This window comes from Xiphophorus couchianus, chromosome 17 (assembly GCF_001444195.1).
Source record: "Xiphophorus couchianus chromosome 17, X_couchianus-1.0, whole genome shotgun sequence".
Lineage (NCBI taxonomy): Eukaryota > Metazoa > Chordata > Actinopteri > Cyprinodontiformes > Poeciliidae > Xiphophorus > Xiphophorus couchianus.
Genome location: NC_040244.1, coordinates 18099265 through 18117722, shown reverse-complemented (window position 1 = coordinate 18117722; position 18458 = coordinate 18099265). Strand labels below are relative to the sequence as shown.

The following is an 18458-nucleotide window of genomic DNA, read 5'->3' as shown; positions in this document are numbered from 1 at the left end:
TCAATATGCGACGACTTAGGCAGGGTCCTTCAGCGTCACATGTTGACGATTTGGGTAGGTCACGTGTTTTACGTGGATTATTAACGCGAAGGGTTCTCGTAACTGCTGCCGAACCTTCAAAACCCGACGATTTGGTTAGGTTTAGGGCAAAAATTACGGTATGGCATAGGGTAAAACCCCTCACGCATGGGACGGACCGTCCCATGCGTCAATATATGACGACTTGGGAGTGAGAATAGGTTGGAACTTGACGCTGTTTCGAAATGTAAAGTCATTCACGGCTGAATGAGCACTATTAAGGTGAAACTTAAGGAGCTTGGGTTAGGTTAGGTTTAGATTAGTGTTTATTTCAAAGCACAATCGCATAAACAGCACTTTATACCCCATTTTATACCCTTTTTGGATTGTTTCATTTTCCTGTTCAAGGAAACTATTTCATTTACAACTGGTTCTGCTTAAGGATGAATTTACCATCTTAGCACCACTTTAGGTATTAAGATGCAGTTAGTCAGCATGGGGCGCAGCTCTGATCACTGCCTGGTCACTGGCATATTGCACTCCGGATAGCCATAGATGTAGATCGAAATGTTATGTATCGTAATAGAGTTCAAAAACAAAAGTTCTGCAACCCTGAGAAACTTTCCACAGGTATCTACAGGTTTTCCTTTTAGTGGCTCGGTCTTGAGCCATTTATCCCTTAACTATTTTTAAACACAATCCTTTGGTAAGCTAACTGTAGCGTCGCACTTTCAGCTCATGTCACAATAAATCAACTGTTGTGTACATGTAATACCTCTTGGACCACTAGGGGCACCCGTGGACCACAGTTTGAGTAAGACAGAGATAGATGGAACACAGCAGCCTGCTGTATCTGACGCATAGTGCAAGTGTATCTTTACGGACAAACTGTAAAATTACATTTCTTATTGAAGATGACTACATAAACTAAAAACTAGAATATACACATTTGGTAAATGTCTTTGTGAGCCCCTGCTTTACTATTTTTATTGCTGAATTGAGTATAATTTCAGATTTTTGTGTATTTTATTCACAGGAAAATGTATAAGGTCGTATGCACAAATCGAAAATTATATATAGTAGCCATATTTTAATTTAGACCATAACTAATTAAAACTTTTAACAATATAACAGCAAGAAAGATAATGCAATAATTAATGAGGTCAAATTTTATTAATTTGAATGTGTTCTTTGGCTAACGTCTCTCTTCTGATTAAAATTGTAAATTGTGTATGATCAAATCAAGTTTTATTTGTAAAGCACCTTTCAGCAACAAGGCATTTCAAAGTGCTTTACAGTACATCATAAAACACAGAAATACAAAGTCATAGAACACACAGTCAACAACATTACATTTGCACATCAGATTATTGTTTAATGTTTCATGATAAATATGAAACATTAATTCATTGATTGATTTCACATTAATCAATGAAATTTAATGTTTCATGATAAACATGAAACATTAAAAACTAGAGTATACACATTTAGTAAATGTTTTTGCAACTCTAAATAGCTGGGTTTTTAGTCTAGATTTAAAGGAACTCAGTGTTTCACCTGTTCTGCTGTTTGTTCCAGATTTGTGGTGCATAGAAGCTGAATGCTGCTTCTCCATGTTTAGTTCTGATTCTAGGAATGCAGAGCAGACCAGAACCAGAAGACCTGAGAGGTCTGGAAGGTTGATACAACATTAGCAGATCTTTAATATATTGTGGTGCTAAGCCGTTCAGTGATTTGTAAAGTTACAATAGGATTTTAAAGTCTATTCTCTGAGCTACGGTGAGCCAGCGGAGGGTGTTAAAACTGGTGTTATGTGCTCTATCTTCCTGGTTTTAGTGAGAACTCCGGCAGCAGTGTTCTGGATCAGCTGCAATTGTTTGATTTTTTTTTTTTTTGGCAGACCTGTGAAGACACTGTTGTAATACTGTTGGGAACCACTGCAATAATCAATGCGACTGAAGATAAACACATTGATGAGTTTCTCTAGATCTTGCTGAGACATAAGTCCTCTAATCCTGGAACTTTTCTTTGGGTGATATAAGGCCGACTTTGAAACTCTCTTTACGTGGCTCTGAAGGTTCAGGTCAGAATCCATCACTATTCCCAGGTTTCGGGGATCGCTGGTTTTTAACTGCAATAAATGAGACTGTGTATTGACTGTAGATTAGGGCTGTTGTAAACGAATATTTTAGTAATTGAGTAATCTATCGATTATTCTTACGATTAATGGAGTAATCTAATAAAAAAAGATCAAATAAAACATTGGTAAATCTAACATAACAGCAGTATTACTATCGCAACATCAGTCCAATTTTTCACATTTGAGCTTCCCTAACAATAACTTTTCTTCTGTAGTTTAGAAAATTAACCGGGGGGTGCTAGTGAGCAATGGAGAAGTAGGCAGCGTTTCCCTAGAGCTCCTGCAAATTTAGAAATATTTTTGGCGCTAACTTGACATTTGGACAATTTTACAATAGGTTGGGAGAGAGAAAAGTCTAGACTTCATTTAACTGCACCAGGACATGATGAAAGCAAATTTGAGGATGCATAACTCCAACAATGACAAGAAAGCGAAAGAACCGGGCCCAGCCACCCCGGTCTCGCCTGAAGGTAACTATCCGATGGCTAATGCAACCATCCTCGAGGCTATAAACTCTCTCCGCACAGAACTACAAGTTACCAAGTTTGAAATTTGTCAGACAATAGACACTCGCATTGAAGAGGTGTCCGCCACTATCTCCACTATCAGAGGAGAACTCCTTGTCCTCAAAACCGAGACTCAAAATGCCATTCACGTGCTGAAAACGTCCAACGACCAACATGGCGCATCCATTGCTGAACTACATCGAGCGGCCACACAGTCAGCAGATGCCATAACTGCGCGAGAGTTGGAGATAAAACGTCTACGGACAGAAACAAATCAGCTAACAGAAAAATACATGGATCTTGAAGGAAGGTCCAGACGACAAAATATACGGATTGCAATGTTAAGAGAAGGGGCAGAGAAAGGCGCAGAATTTAACGGATTCGTCTCGCAGCTCCTGAAAGACGTGCTGACTCTGGATGACTTACTGCTGGTGGACCGCGCTCATAGAGCTATATGAAGGCGCCCAGAAGACATAGGACCTCCTCGGGCGTTGGTGGTGAGACTCCATTATTACCGCGAAGTTACAATGATCCTCCGGAAGGCCATGACTCAGAGGGACCTCGCCTACTGCGGGCAGAAGATCCACATCTGTCCCGACTTCACTCCCGAGATCGTGAAACGCAGAGCTGCATACAACGGTGTCAGAGCACTTCTTCGGGACAAGCCGGGAGGTCGGTATGGACTTTTATATCCTGCAAAGCTGAGAGTGACTTTCAGAGGAACAGAAACAATATTCACAGACGCGAAGGAAGCCCAAAGGTTCGCGGAGCTCCATTTTGGCACGGGTGGGGATGACGCGGGCGACGCAGTGGCGGACACCTGATGCAGATGTGGAGTGGCTGGATTCTGGTAGTACTCAATGTTGGACTGTCCTGTGATGTTTAATCAGCTTAATTTATATAATGTTTAGAATCTTCATCTTGGTTACATAATTAGCTGCCTTAAGTTTCGTTGGCTATTTGAAGTGGGCTGATATTTATAAATAGTAGCTTATATAACCTGACATGTTTTTCAGACCATTTCTTTTCAGCCACTCAGATGTTAGTTTGGTGCTTGAATTTTATATTTTTGCAGAGCCTTTTTCAACTTCTAATTAGGAGTTAATAGTAAGGGAAGTTGTTACTTGAGTAGGTTAATGTGTCTTTGTTGTGTGAGTGTTACTCTTAATTTATTTTTTCTGTTTATCCTTTTCTTTATAACTTCCTTAGAGGGGTCTCACCTTACTTTGCAGGTTCTTCTTAGTATAGGCAAGTCAGTAAGTATTTTGTTTGAAGGGGTGGGCTGGGACTTATTTATGATGTATAATCATCTCTTTCACACTTATGAGGACCTCTATATTCTTTTTCATTCTAATCTAAGTTATGGAGGTTAACACAACACAAACAAGGAAGGGCGACAAGTTACTTTGGTCACATGGAATGTTAAAGGTTTGAATAATCCTGTTAAGAGAGGTAAGATATTAGCACACCTAAAGACATTGTCCAGTGATGTAATTTTCCTTCAGGAAACCCACCTTAATAAGAATGAGCACATAAAACTGAGATGCAGGTGGACAGAACAAGCTTATCATTCTACTTGTGCAGTGAGAGCTAGAGGCGTGGCAATATTGTTCAAGAAAGGTACACCTTTTACCCATAAATCAACCATATCTGACAGGGAAGGCAGATATTTAATATTAGTTGGAGAATTGTACTCTGTTCCTATAACTCTGGTTAATATATACAGCCCCAACATAGACTCTCCACTTTTTACAAACATCTGACATTTACCCAAATACCTGACATTTCGCAGACTAATCTAATCATTGGAGGGGACCTGAATCTTGTTTTAGATCCATACTTAGACCGCTCGTCAACACGTAGAGCACCAACCTCTAATGCACAGGTGTCAAACTCCAGTCCTCGAGGGCTGCTGTCCTACAGCTTTTAGATGTGCCACAGGTACAAAACACTGGAATGAAAGGGCTTAATTACCTCCTCCTTGTGTAGATCAGTTCTCCCAGCCTTGCTAATGACCTAATTATTCTATTCAGGTGTGGTGCAGCAGAGGCACATCTAAAAGTTGGAGGACACCGGCCCTTGAGGACTGGAGTTTGACACCCCTGCTCTAATGCTAGTATTTCCTTAAGGAATACCTAAATAACTCTAATTTATTTGATACCTGGAGGATTTTTAACCCACAGGGGAAAACCTATTCATTTCACTCAAATGTTCACAATGTGTACACACTAATCGATTATTTAATGATGAATGCAAAATTATTGCCCTATACTAGTGAAGTAAAATATCACAATATAGCTATTTCAGACCACGCCCCCCTTTCTCTGGATTTACATTTAGATAATTTGAACCAAACTGAAAGAACATGGAGGGACAACTGTTGAGGGAGCCAGAATTCTGTAAGTTTGTCAGAGAGCAGATACGTTTTTCTTTGAAATGAATGACCTTCCGGGAACGTCTCCTTCAATACTGTGTTAAACTATGAAAGCCTATTTAAGGGGAGGTATTATATCTTTTTGAGCAGCAAGGAGGAAAAGGAATCGTGCAGAGTTGGTGGATTTAGAGCAGGTGTGCTGTCAGGTTTAAACACCTATTGAGACAGATTAAACAAACACAAGAAAGACAAGAGAGTTAGATTCTTTTGTACTCGCGAGAACAGCCAGAGATGTTTTCAGTCACATGTCTCTTCCGTTCTGAAAACATATGTGTCCGTTCTCCCTTTTTATTGCTGTTAGGATCCCTGTTACAGAGAGCGTCTCAAAGGGGTGGGGAAAACACTTCAATCACATAATTGCAACGCAAATGCTAGTCACTAACATAACACATGGTATCTACACACTAGATTATTCTGATCCAGACACAGGGTAAAACAGAGCAAGTTGCATGTCTTTATGGCGACAGTTTTATAGCTATCTAACAGGTCAAGGATGCAGAGGTTTCTGCTGAACGATAACCCTGTTGAAAACAGTTGTCTCTGCTCTTCCTCAGAGAGGCCTTCTGAGAAAGGAATCAAAGTAATTCTACAACACAGAAACTTTCTTTATGCTAAGATTGAAACAAATAAAGGCATATAAAGGCAAGAACATTATAAAGGCACATGAAACAACAAATATTTGATAATAATAAATACAATTTACCTAACATGTGCCCAAAGTGGGTCCTCAAGGGCCGGCATCCTACTTGTTTTAGTTCTCTCCCTGGTTTAATGCACCTGGATCCAATGCTGGCTGTCCTTCTTAAAAGGCCTAAGAAGAACACTGACATGCTGAAAAAGTTGTTACTACCACCAGGGAGAGAACTAAAACGTGCAGGATGCCCTGATGTAGAGCAACAAATTAGGCGTCTGGACAAGGATAACGCTACACACCCCTTTACAGAAACTCGTAAAAAAATTCTTTCACTGAGGTACAAATATAATCAATTATTGTCAGACCACATTACTAGAGCTTTCATTTTTACTCAACAGAAATATTTTGAATTTGGGGAAAAACCTAATAAATTATTGGCTAGACAATTAAGGAAAATGGAAAGTGACTGTACAATTAACAAAATTAAATCAGAAAATGGGTACATTTTAACCTCACACAAAGACATTAATCATAGATTTAAACAGTTTTATGAATCATTGTATTCCTCCAATGCTGCAAAAGATGATTTAATTATACAGAAGTTTTTAGATAGTTGTAATCTCCAAACTTTAACTGAGGAAGACAGGAGCTCTCTTAATTCAAATCTCCTATGCATATACATTCAGGTTGCTATTAAATCACTGAAAAGTGGGAAAACAGCTGGTCCTGATGGATATCCTGGGGAATTTTATAAAGAATTTAGTGAACTTTTATGACCTTATTATTATTATTTTTTTTTTCAAAAATCTGTTTATTGTCTTTTACATTTCAAAAGAGACACAGACAAATAACTCACAAGTGCACAAAACACCTAACAAAACCAAAAGAAAACACATTAACTACTTAAACATTCAAGGTGACAAACATTAGTTGATTGCAGTGAGACAGAGTACTTTAAGTTTGTTATCTCAGGGGTGTAATTTGAGACTTAGTACAAGAGATTTAATCACAGTCCACAAGCTAGGTACGAGGTGATGGCAACTTCCTTCCAGGTTCTAGGCATCCTGACGTCAGTGTTTCAGTTTCATACATTTTTTGAGCAAGTGAGTACATTTGGAATTAACATAAAGATAACAGACTTACAGCCACTATAAGAATATAAGCATAAGCAAAATTAGCTAGAGTACATTCAGTCAATCATCATTATGAGTATTTATATTTTCCAAGAATAGCAAAAACGTTTCCCATATCTTTTAGAACACACAATATTTACCCTTAATCATAAAGGTGAGTTTCTCCAAGGCAAGAGAGCTCGATAATGTAGACATCCAAGTCTTTAATTGGGGTCTGGTTACAGATTTCCAGGACCTGGCTATACTATATTTAGCCTGCACCAAACAATAAATTATGGATTTTTGATCAACCTTGCTTATTTGAGTTTGAGTGGGAAAAATTCCTAAGACACACAACCTAGGACAGGGATTGAGTTTAGTACCGACGATAAGTGAAATTTTATCCAAAACCTCCTTCCAAAAATTCTGAATATCAGTACATTCCCAAAGGCAGTGAATCAAATTGCCTTTATCTCCACATTTAGCACATGTGTCCGGAATGTTGGAATTAAATTTATTTAGTAATGTTGGAGTAACGTATGTTCTCATCAACCATTTGTATTGGATTAACTTGAATTGAGTATTAATAGATTGTGTCTGTGCCTTCAGACAGGCTCTCTGCCATTCCTCTACTGATATATTGCATTTCAAGTCGTCACACCAGGCCAATCTTTTGTGTTCTGAGGATGTCTGGGAGCTGTCTTTGATGATGTTATAAAAGCGGGATATTAGGCCCTTCTTCAAATGGCAATTTGTTGCCAATTCTTCTATAGAAGTAAGACTAGGTAATGGTAGAGACCTTTGAGTACCCAAGACAAAACTTCTGATTTGCATAAACTTAAAAAAAAGTTTAGTTGGAATGTCAAATTTCTGTTTCAAATCTTCAAAACTCATCATAATCCCTTTATCAAATAAATCTGAAATTTTGCATAAACCTTTAGCATACCATGTTTTAAAACCCATGTCTTTCCTACCTGGTTCAAATGTCATGTTGCCCCAGATCGGGGAGAATTGAGATAGTGCTGGTATTTCATTTTTGTATTTATGTACATCATACCATACTCGGATAGTGTTTTTAACAAATGGGTTGGAAGTATTTTTTAATAACTCTTTGCATTTCCTTGAGTATAGATATGAATTTAGGGATAAGGGAGTGGTATTTATATTTTCTATATTTACCCACGACAGAACAGTTGCTGAAAACCAACAGGATGCACTAGAGATCTGAGCAGCCCAGTAATACCACTTGAAATTTGGCACACCTAGCCCTCCTCTGTCATATGGAAGATATAATAATGATGAGCGTAATCTGGCTCGTCTGTTGTTCAAAATGAAGTTTAGGATGGTCTGAATTTTTGTAAAAAAAAAAACGTCGGGAGGATTAAGAGGGATAGCCTGGAAAAGATATAGGAATTTAGGGAGAACGTTCATTTTGAGAATATTTATACGGCCAATCATAGATAAAGGTAAGGTAGACCATCTATCAAGTGATTCCATTGTTGAGTTAACCACCGGTGTGTAGTTTGCCTGAACCAGATCATCTATGTTTGGAGTAATTTTTATGCCTAAATAAGTAAGGCTGTCTTTTGCCACCTGAAATATTGTATGAATTGGAGGATTATTTCTTTCAGCCTGTTTTAAAAATAGGATGGTGGATTTAGATTCGTTAAGTTTATAACCGGAAATATAACTAAACTCATTGATAGTTTTAAGTAGTTGGGGGATTGAGCAACTTAGATTGGACAACATTAAAATAATATCGTTGGCAAATAGTCCAATTTTAGATTCAATATTTTGTATTCTGACACCATGTATGTTTTGATTATTCCTTATGGCAATAGCCAATGGCTCAATTCCCAGAACAAAGAGGAGGGGTGAGAGGGGACAGCCTTGACGCGTGCTCCTACCTAGAGTAAATGAATTAGATACAATGTTATTAGTTATAACTGAGGCAGAGGGTTTATTATAAAGTATTTTAATCCAGTTTATGAAATAACTACCAAAACCAAATTGAGAGAGAACTTTGTAGAGATAATTATGTTCCACTCTATTGAATGCTTTTTCTGCATCAAGTGAAAGCAAAGCTGTATTGGGATGTTCATATTTAGCATGAATTATATTCAGTACACAACGGATACCATGGTGAGCTTGCCGCCCCTTTATAAATCCGTTCTGATCAGGGTCAGAAAGGGATGGTAAAAATTTCTCAAGTCTGATTGCTAGAACTTTATATATTATTTTGGCATCAGAGTTTATAAGTGAGATTGGTCGGAGGGATTCGCATCTAGTGGGAGATTTCCCAGGTTTAGGTAGAACTGTTATGATCGCATTTCGCAAGGAAGGAGGTAATTCTTTAATGGTATAACTTTCTAATAGCGTATTATAGAGGGGCTGCAGTAGTTCATTTTTAAATATTTTATATAGGTCCAAAGGAATTCCATCTGGACCAGGTGATATTCCTGATTTTAATTTATCTATTGCATTTGAGAGTTCATCTATAGATATTGGCATATCCAGTTCTGATTTAGCTGTTTCACTTAGTGTGGGGATGTTTACAGACTTAAGAAAGGAGTCTAGTGTTGCTTGTGGTATGTGCCCTTTAGACATATATAATTTTGAGTAATAATCTTTAAATAATCATTACTTTTTTGAGGATCAGTAGTGTTTTCATTTGCAGTTGTAATTTCATTTATTGCCCTCTCATTCTGCAAAGCTTTAATGCGCCACGCTAGAAGTTTTCCTGCCCTCTCTCCCTGATCGTAGTAGGATTGTTTCAATCTGAATATCTCTGATGAAGCTTTGTTAGTAGATAGTTTGTCATATTTTGCTCTCAATATTAGCAGTTCTTGTTGCTTTTCTTTAGAACCCTTTAGATTTATCTCAAGCTCAGTCTCTTATTTGTTCTTCAAGTTTTAGCATCTCCATGATAGTTTTATTAGCTTTATTTTTTGTGTAGCTTATCATCTGACCCCGTATAAAAGCCTTAAAGGCTTCCCATCTAATAGATGCTGTGGTCTCAGATTTATTAAGGCTGAAGTAATCATTAATATTTCTCAATATATTTCAGAAATTTGGGCATTTGCAACCAGTGGGGTTTTAATCGCCAAATAGGATTACATTTAAACGCAATTAAGGGTGAAAATTTAAGCATGCGTAGTGAGTGGTCAGAGATCAATATGCTTTTGTAGGCACAACTTTTAATTCTGGTAACCAAGGAGTTTGAAATTAGGAAATAATCTATACGGCTATAGCTATTATGGGTAGTTGAGTGGCAAGAATATTCTTTCTTTGTTGGATTCTGTACTCTCCATATATCTCTTAAGTTTAGTTCAGACATAAAATGTTGTGTAACCCATTTACTTTTAGGGTGTTACAAATCTAAACCCGATGATCGGTCGAGATTAGGATCTAAAGTACAGTTAAAATCTCCACCCAAGATTACATCACCGTGGAACGCTATAATAGAGAGAAACAAATTATTGTAGAACTCAGGGTCATCTATATTAGGACCATACAGGTTAACCAAAATTAAGTTTTGGTTCATCAATGAGGCTTGGATTATTATGAATCTCCCAACAGGATCTATGATAGTCTTTTTTATACAAATAGGAAAAGATTTATGAATAAGAATTGCCATGCCCCTAGCATGTGGAGAAAATGAGCTTGAAAATACTTGACCCGGCCATCTTCTTCTTAGTCGTGCAACTTCATATGTAAATAAGTGTGTTTCTTGGATAAAAACCACTTTTGGATGGTATTGTTTAAGTCTATTCATTACTTTTTTGAGCTTGATCAATTTCCTAAGGCCTCTTACATTCCAGGAGATCACATCAACAATGGACTCAGTACTCATTTGCTTAATGTCCATATATCATCTCTTTCTGTTTTTTGTCTCAACTGTAGGAACTTGCAATTTACAACTTGAAGAACATTGCACCTTGATAACACTGAACATTTACAAACACAAAAGACTTTCCTGAGATTTCCCACCAGTGGGAATCTCCACCTCCCCTTCCCCTCTATTCTGTGACTTGGCTATGCTACTGATCCTAGAAAAACAGGAGCAGAAAAAAACGTCTACTTAAACAACTCGCACCACAACCTTAAACTGCGAACCCCGACCATGGTATCTAAAAATTGTTCCCCACCGCTTAGTCGAAATGTGTATCGTCCAGGATCACCGATCAAATGGAGTATTGATCCTTATTAAACCTTGCTGGCGCCATCTAGCGTGTAAATGTGGTTACCTGTCAGTTTGTTGTTTTGTTTTCCGTATAAATTCCTCCACCTCCGTTGGCGTGTGGAAGAGGAAGCGATTATCATGGTGGAAAATCCTCATCTTTGCTGGGAATATCAGTCCAAAGTTTATATCCAGATTACGGAGCTGTTGTTTCACCCGGTCGTATTGTTTCCGTTGTTTCACCACATCCGCGGACAGGTCAGGGAAGAACATCACATGGCAACCGTTGTACATCACCTTTCCTTTCAGACGGGCTGCAGTCATCACCCTCATCTTGTCTTGATAGTTTAGGAATTTCATGATGATCACGCGTGGCGGGCCGCCAGGAGCTTTCTGGCCCTGCAGTCTGTGGGCCCGCTCGATAATGGGGGGGATGGAAACGCGACCCGCCCCAGGACCTCCATCAGCCAGGTCTGCAGAAAAGCCACGATGTGCCCTTGCTCTGTTTTCTTGGGTAAACCCACAAGCCTCAGGTTGGATCTCCGGCTTCTGTTTTCAAGCTCGTCCACCTTCAAAGCAGATCCTGAATTTTCTTTTGTATGGTTGCTTCTTTGCCTGTTAACGAGGCAACGCCGTCCTCCAGGTTGCTTATGCGGGATTCTGCAGAGGTAAGCCTCTCGAGGAATACTCCAATTGTGTCTTTAATTTCTTGATTCGAAGTTATAACCTCCGGTAGTTGCATGGTGAAGTGAGTTTTCAAAGCTTGAATTGCTTCCAGGAGGTTAGCTCCAGAAGTCTGGGAGCTAGTGTTAGCCTCCTCCATGTGCTCGGTTTCCACTTCGTTGCTAGCGTCTCCTTCGGATCCCTCTTTGCTGGTTGTTTTCGCTTTTAATTTGTGTTTACTTGGCATCTTGGCAGGTTGAATTGAATCCCAGAGAATTTGCTCGTACGAAAAATATCTTAGCAGTGGTCTAGATATCTAAATGCAGGGTATATTGGTCGGAGCTCAGAGCCGAGCAGCTTCTCAGTAAGACGCCATAACTGGAAGTCTTTTATGACCTTATTTGCTACAAATGTACACCCAAGCAAACTCAGATATTATCCTACCGCCTACTATGAGAGAAGCCACTATTATACTAATACCAAAAAAGGATAAGGATCCTGAGGAAGTAGGTAATTACAGGCAAATAACACTGTTAACCTATGATCAAAAGATACTAGCCAAAATTCTAGCTAATAGGTTGACTTTATTAATGGATAAATTAATTCATCCTGATCAGATGGGTTTTATACCAAACAGACACTCTTTCTTTAATTTGCGACGTCTTTATAATGTAATCTACTCTCAGAGTGAGGACAATTCTGATTTGGCTGTCCTTTCCCTCGATGCGGAAAAGGCCTTTGACCAAATAGAATGGCCCTACCTTTTTGCAACCCTGAGAAGATATGATCTTGGTGAACACTTTGAAAAATGGTTAAAAATTCTTTATCATACACCGTGTGCTAGAATTGTCACTAATAAGACACTATCTCCTGCATTTCAATTACATAGGGGCACCAGACAGGGCTGCTCGCTCTCACCCTTACTTTTTGCCTTAGCCCTAGAACCCCTTGCACAATCAGTTACAATTTGGCTAGATCGCAGTTTTACACAATCCAATTGGATCACAATGGAAAAAGAAGACTGCAGCCCTCATGAAATTGGTGCTCTTATTCTGTCACCCACAAGTATAGATACCTTGGCATACAACAATAACCGCATCATCCACAGTACTATACGTATTTGGAAACAGATAAAATCACAGTTTGGTATTGAATCTATATCTACCAATAGCAAAGAATCCCTCATTTGTCATCTCTGCAGAGTATCACAATTTAGCACTCGTCTTCAGCAAAACTAAAGCACAGTCACTTCCCCCTCATCGATCTTACGAGTGCGCCATAGACCTCCTCCCCGGAGCCCCACTGCCCTCCAGCCATCTCTATAACATTTCTCGACCCGAACAGGAAGCCATGGAGACTTACATTAAAGACTCCTTGGCGGCAGGAATCATCCGTCCCTCATTCTCTTCTATAGGAGCTGGATTTTTTTTTGTTGGAAAAAAAGATGGATCACTGAGACCCTGCATTGATTACCAGGGTCTTAACCAGATTACCATTAAAAATAAATACCCATTACCTCTTCTCTCCTCTGTTCTAGAACCAGTTCATGGCGCCACGTTTTTTTCTAAACTCGACCTACGCAACACTTATCATCTGCTCCGCATCGGCCAAGGGGATGAATGGAAAACAGCATTCAAAACTCCCTTAGGTCACTTTGAATATTTAGTTATACCTTTTGGTTTATCCAATGCCCCAACATTTTTCCAGGCCCTAGTAAACGACGTTCTCCGAGATTTCCTAAATATCTTTGCCTTTGTCTACTATACTAATTTATTCCAGAAACCTCACAGAACACAAGCAGCATGTCCGGATGGTCCTGCAACGTCGCTTAGAGAATAAGCTTTTTGTGAAGGCAGAGAAATGCGAGTTCCACCAACAATCTGTAACATTTTTAGGATTCATACTTGAGGGCGGGCAGGTTCGACCAACAACAGAAAAGATTAAGGCGGTTTTGGAGTAGCCGGTCCCGCAGACCCTTTAACAACTGCAACTTCTTGGCTTTTGCTAACTTCTACAGACGATTTATTCGTAACTAGAGCCAGACAGCCATGCCCCTCACCGCCCTCACTTCCACTAAAACACCGTTCCAACGGATCCCCGAAGCAGAGAAGGCGTTTCTCCACCTCAAGTCTCTGTTCGCTGATGCACCGGTTCTCATACAACCAGACCCTAATAAACAGTTTATTGTGGAGGTGAATGCCTCCGAGACGGGGGTAGGTGCTGTACTTTCTCAATTTTCCGCCTCCGACAACAAAACTCATCCCTGTGCATTCTTCTCTCGTAGACTCTCACCTGCAGAACGAAACTACAATGTGGGCGATCGTGAGTTGCTGGCCATCAAGCTGGCTCTGGAGAAGTGGCGGCATTGGTTGGAGGGCGCTGAACATCCAGTACTGGTCTGGATGGATCATAAGAACTTGTCTTACCTCCAATCTGCCAAACGACTCAACCCCCGTCAGACACGTTGGTCTCTGTTCTTTTCAAGGTTAAATTTGTCCATTACATATTGCCCCGGTTCCAGAAATGTTAAACCAGACGCCTTGTAAAGATTGTACTCACCTGACGACTCTGAAAAGACCCCGACCACCATCCTTCCTACTAGCTTCACTGTCGCTTCCGTGACCTGGGAAATGGAGTACATAATCCATCAAGCTTAGCAAACTGAACCAGATCCTGGAACCGGTCTCACTAATTGGATCTTCGTACCGTCTGCTGTCCGAGCTCGTCTGATCCATTGGTTGCATACAGCTAAATTCGCTGCTCACCCCGGAATCAGTCGCACCACAGCCCTCATAAATCACCGTTTCTGGTGGCCCTCCTTACATAAGGATGTGAAGGAATATGTACTCGCCTGCTCCACCTGTGCCAGAAACAAGCCATCACATCAGCCACCAGCCGTTCTTCTTCAACCCTTACCCATACCTAAACGTCCCTGGTCGGACATCTCCATTGACTTTGTTACTGGACTTCCCGTTTCCAGAGGTATGACTACCATCTTCACTAGTATTGATCGCTTTTCTAAATCCTGCCACCTCATCCCTCTCAGAAAACTCCCCACAGCCTCCCAGACAGCGCAACTCCTCATTAAACATGTTTTTCGACGTCATGGCATACCTCAGGAGATCCTGTCAGACCGTGATCCCCAGTTCACGTCTCAAGTTTGGGAACAATTCTTGGCGCTAAAGCCAGTCTAACGTCAGGTTATCACCCACAATCTAATGGGCAAACCGAGAGACTGAATCAAGAGCTCGAATCTACCCTGAGGTGCTTTACGTCTACCAATCCATCCGACTGAAGCCAGTTCCTGCCTTGGGTAGAATACTCACACAACACACACATCTCCGCAGCGGCAGGTCTTTCTCCGTTTGAAGTCTCCTTAGGATACCAGCCTCCAATGTTCCGTCCGATGAGAGAGAAATTTCTGTCACCTCCGTGCAGCACCATATCCGTCGCTGCAGAAACATCTGGGATAGAACTGTCTCCACCCTCAATCGCACTGCAGAACAGAATCGCCACTATGCCAACTGGAGAAGAAGACTCGCCCCACAGTACACTCCTGGACAGAAGGTTTGGCTCTCAGTTCGTGATATTTCCTTTAAATCCCTGTCTAAAAAACTCTCTCCAAGGTTCATTGGTCCTTATGAAATTGACTCCGGACTCAGTCCTACCGCTATCTGTCTCCGCTTGCCATCTTCTCTACGTATTCACCCCACATTCCATGTCTCCCAAGTTAAACCTGTCCAGACCAGTGTGTTGTGCCCTCCTTCCGAGCCCCCTCCTCCTGCCCGAGACATCGATGGGCATCCCGCCTTCACTGTCCGCTGGGTCGTGGACTCCCGTCGGCGAGGTCGCAGGTGGCAGTACCTCGTCGATTGTGAAGGCTACGGTCCAGAGGAGCGCTCTTGGGTACCCGGTTCTTTTATCCTGGATCCGGCTCTTATAACGGCGTATCGATCGTCTCTGTCTTCTGGGCCGTCAGGTGGCGGCCGTTGATGGGGGAGTACTGTTGGGTGCTGGAGTTCAGTCTGGTAGGGAGCTTTCTTTTCCACCAGGAGCCATGAGGTTGCGGTCTGTTGGAGGATCGGTTCCGTGCACCTGTGCGTAATCGGCGTCATGATCTCCAGCATAAAGGAGCGGGCAGCCGGTTCTCCAGCACTTGAGTGTTAACCTTTAATGGTACTCTGAGCTAAGTCCCTATTGTTTCCCGTCTGCGTTTTCGAGCTACCTGAGTTATTCTGGTGTCTTCTTGCAGGTTCTCCCCTCATGGTACCGTGGAGAAAAATCCCTGAAGAAACCCGCATACAGATCCAAGAACCTCCATTGAAGACCGGTGGAAGGCCATCTACACTGGCCAAGATCCGCTCCAGGTTGTCTGCCTACCTACCCGCCCACCAACGATTCTCCCATCAGAGACCGCAGGGAATTCTCCGTCCCTCGAACCCCGGACTGGACTCCTTCTTCCTCCTTGTCAGCTCCCTAGGCTCTGGCTTCCCCAACCTCAGATCCCCCTCTCCGGCGGATGCCTCTCACCAATCCTGTGAGGTTGCTCCCGAAGTAGTTTTGGCTTTAGTTCTGCCTACCACTTACCTTTCTTCTCCCCTGCCCTCAGCACAAGACGATCTTGTTCCCGTAGGACCAGTTATATCACAGATCAGACCAAATATCTGTTTAATCAGAAAAAATAAACTTTATTTATCTGATTTTTTCCTCTCTACCTCCTATTTTGTGTCTCTGCATGTGGGTCAAGCGTGTAGCTTTAAACATGACAGTTTTGTTTTGATTTTGTATTGTTTTTATGTTTTATGTTGACATCAAAAAGCGGACAAATTTGTATTGTTGTTTCAATTTTCATGTCTGATTCCTCAATAAAACTGTTTGACAAATGAAAATTAACCTGTAACAATAATAGCTCACTTTCTAAGTTAACCTAAAGAAAAGTTATACAATAATCTGAAATTATATTAAGCGTAATAATAAAGAGGCATGCTCACAAATACTTAGACTTAGACTGACTTTATTGTCATTTTGCATGCACAGGGTGTATACAGAACGAAATTTCGTTGCATACGGCTCAGGACAATGTTTTGAGGTTCCAATGTTGTGAGGTTACTCCAGAATAAAATAAAATACAATATAAAATATGAATATAAATATAAATATAAAATATAAAGTGCAGGACTGACAGTAAAATGGAAGTTACTTAGCTCTGTACATGTGCAAGGTATGAAGTGGAGACCAGATTTTGAGTGCAGTCCAGTTAAGAGTTCAGTAGTCTGATGGTAAGTGGGAAAAAGCTGTTTCGGAACCTGGTGGACCTGCACCGGATGCTGCGGAACCTCTTTCCAGAGGGCAGCAGGGAGAACAGTCCATGGTGGGGGTGTGAGGGGTCACTGACGATGTTTCGGCCTCGGGACACGCAGCGCTGGGATGAAATGTCCTGAATGGAGGGAAGGGGGGCCCCGATGATCCTCTCTGCTGTCCGCACCACTCTCCTCACGTTCTTCCAGTCGGAGGCGCTGCAGCCTCCACACCACACAGAGAGGCAGCTGGTCAGAATGCTCTCTATGGTGCTTCTGTAGAACGTCTTGAGGATGGGCGGGGGCAGGTGTGCTCTTCTCATCCTCCGCAGGAAGTACAAGCGTTTCTGTGCCCTCTTGACCAGAGACGTGGTGTTCCCAGTCCAGGTGAGGTCGTTTGTGATGTGCACCCCCAGGAATTTAGTGCTGCTGACCACCTCCACAGCCGAGTTGTTGATGAGCAGTGGAGCGTGGCTGGGCCGGTTCTTCCTGAAGTCGACGATAATCTCCTTCGTCTTGTCAACGTTCAGGATCAGGCTGTTGTCTCTGCACCAGTCCACCAGCTGCTCCACCTCCTCTCTGTAGTCCAGGTCGTTGTCGTCTCTGATGAGGCCCACCACCGTTGTGTCGTTCGTGAACTTCACGATGTGAAGTTCAGAGTGAACAGCAGAGGGCTCAGGACGCAGCCCTGAGGGGAGCCTGTGCTGAGGGTGATGACATCGGAGGTGTGTTGTCCAATACGGACTGACTGAGGTCTGTCGGTGAGGAAGTCTAGCAGCCAGTTGCGCAGGGGGGTGCTGAAGCCCAGGTGTCCCAGTTTTCCTGCCAGATGCTGCGGGATGATTGTGTTGAACGCTGAGCTGAAGTCCAGGAACAACATTCGCACACGAGTGTTCTTCTCCTCCAGGTGAGCCAGGCTCAGGTGTAGGGCGGAGGAGATGGTGTCCTCAGTGGAGCGGTACTCTTATAAAAAATTTCTATACTCCAGCTTTTGGTTTATGTATTCATATTCAGTGAGTTTAATAGATGAACTCTCACCTTGCCAGACATTTATAGCTTTTGTGTTTACGTTAGCGACGGGATTTGACACCTTTGTCACACACAGAAACACATCTACAGGGGCGCAACTACATACTTTCTGAAGTGTATGCGAACATGTTATCCCTCCCCCCCAACGACATAAACTTGTACAACTCATTTTTAATTAAAGTATCAATAATAATAAATGTACATATATGTGAATAAATTGCTGCCTACAGGGCAATTAAAAAAGAATGAAACAAAAAATGTTGCAATATTTCATCATTTAATATATTTGAGCCAAAGAGCCACTTCTGTTAGCCTGTGTCTAGAACCGCCTGTGGGCTGCAGGTCTGAGGCTTTTTGTTAGCATGTTTTCTATCATTCTTATATTTTGATAGGAAGCCTTATCCAAACTGACAACCCACATTAATAAAATGGTGAAATAATATTG

The 18458-nt window shown here is 41.4% G+C and overlaps 1 protein-coding gene across 5 annotated transcripts in view; it reads left to right on the top strand.

Moving 5' to 3' along the window:
- tmtc1 (transmembrane O-mannosyltransferase targeting cadherins 1) overlaps positions 1-18458 on the top strand; it is a 114845-nt gene that overhangs the window by 18305 nt on the left and 78082 nt on the right. The window contains exon 1 of one of the 5 annotated variants that reach the window (XM_028043542.1): positions 16192-16224. The exons of the other annotated variants lie outside the window; for them this stretch is intronic. Within the exon in view, the coding sequence (XP_027899343.1) occupies positions 16207-16224 (18 nt within the window). The 5' untranslated portion in view covers positions 16192-16206. Of the gene's footprint in view, positions 1-16191; positions 16225-18458 lie in introns of those variants that run through there. 5 annotated transcript variants of the gene reach the window in all.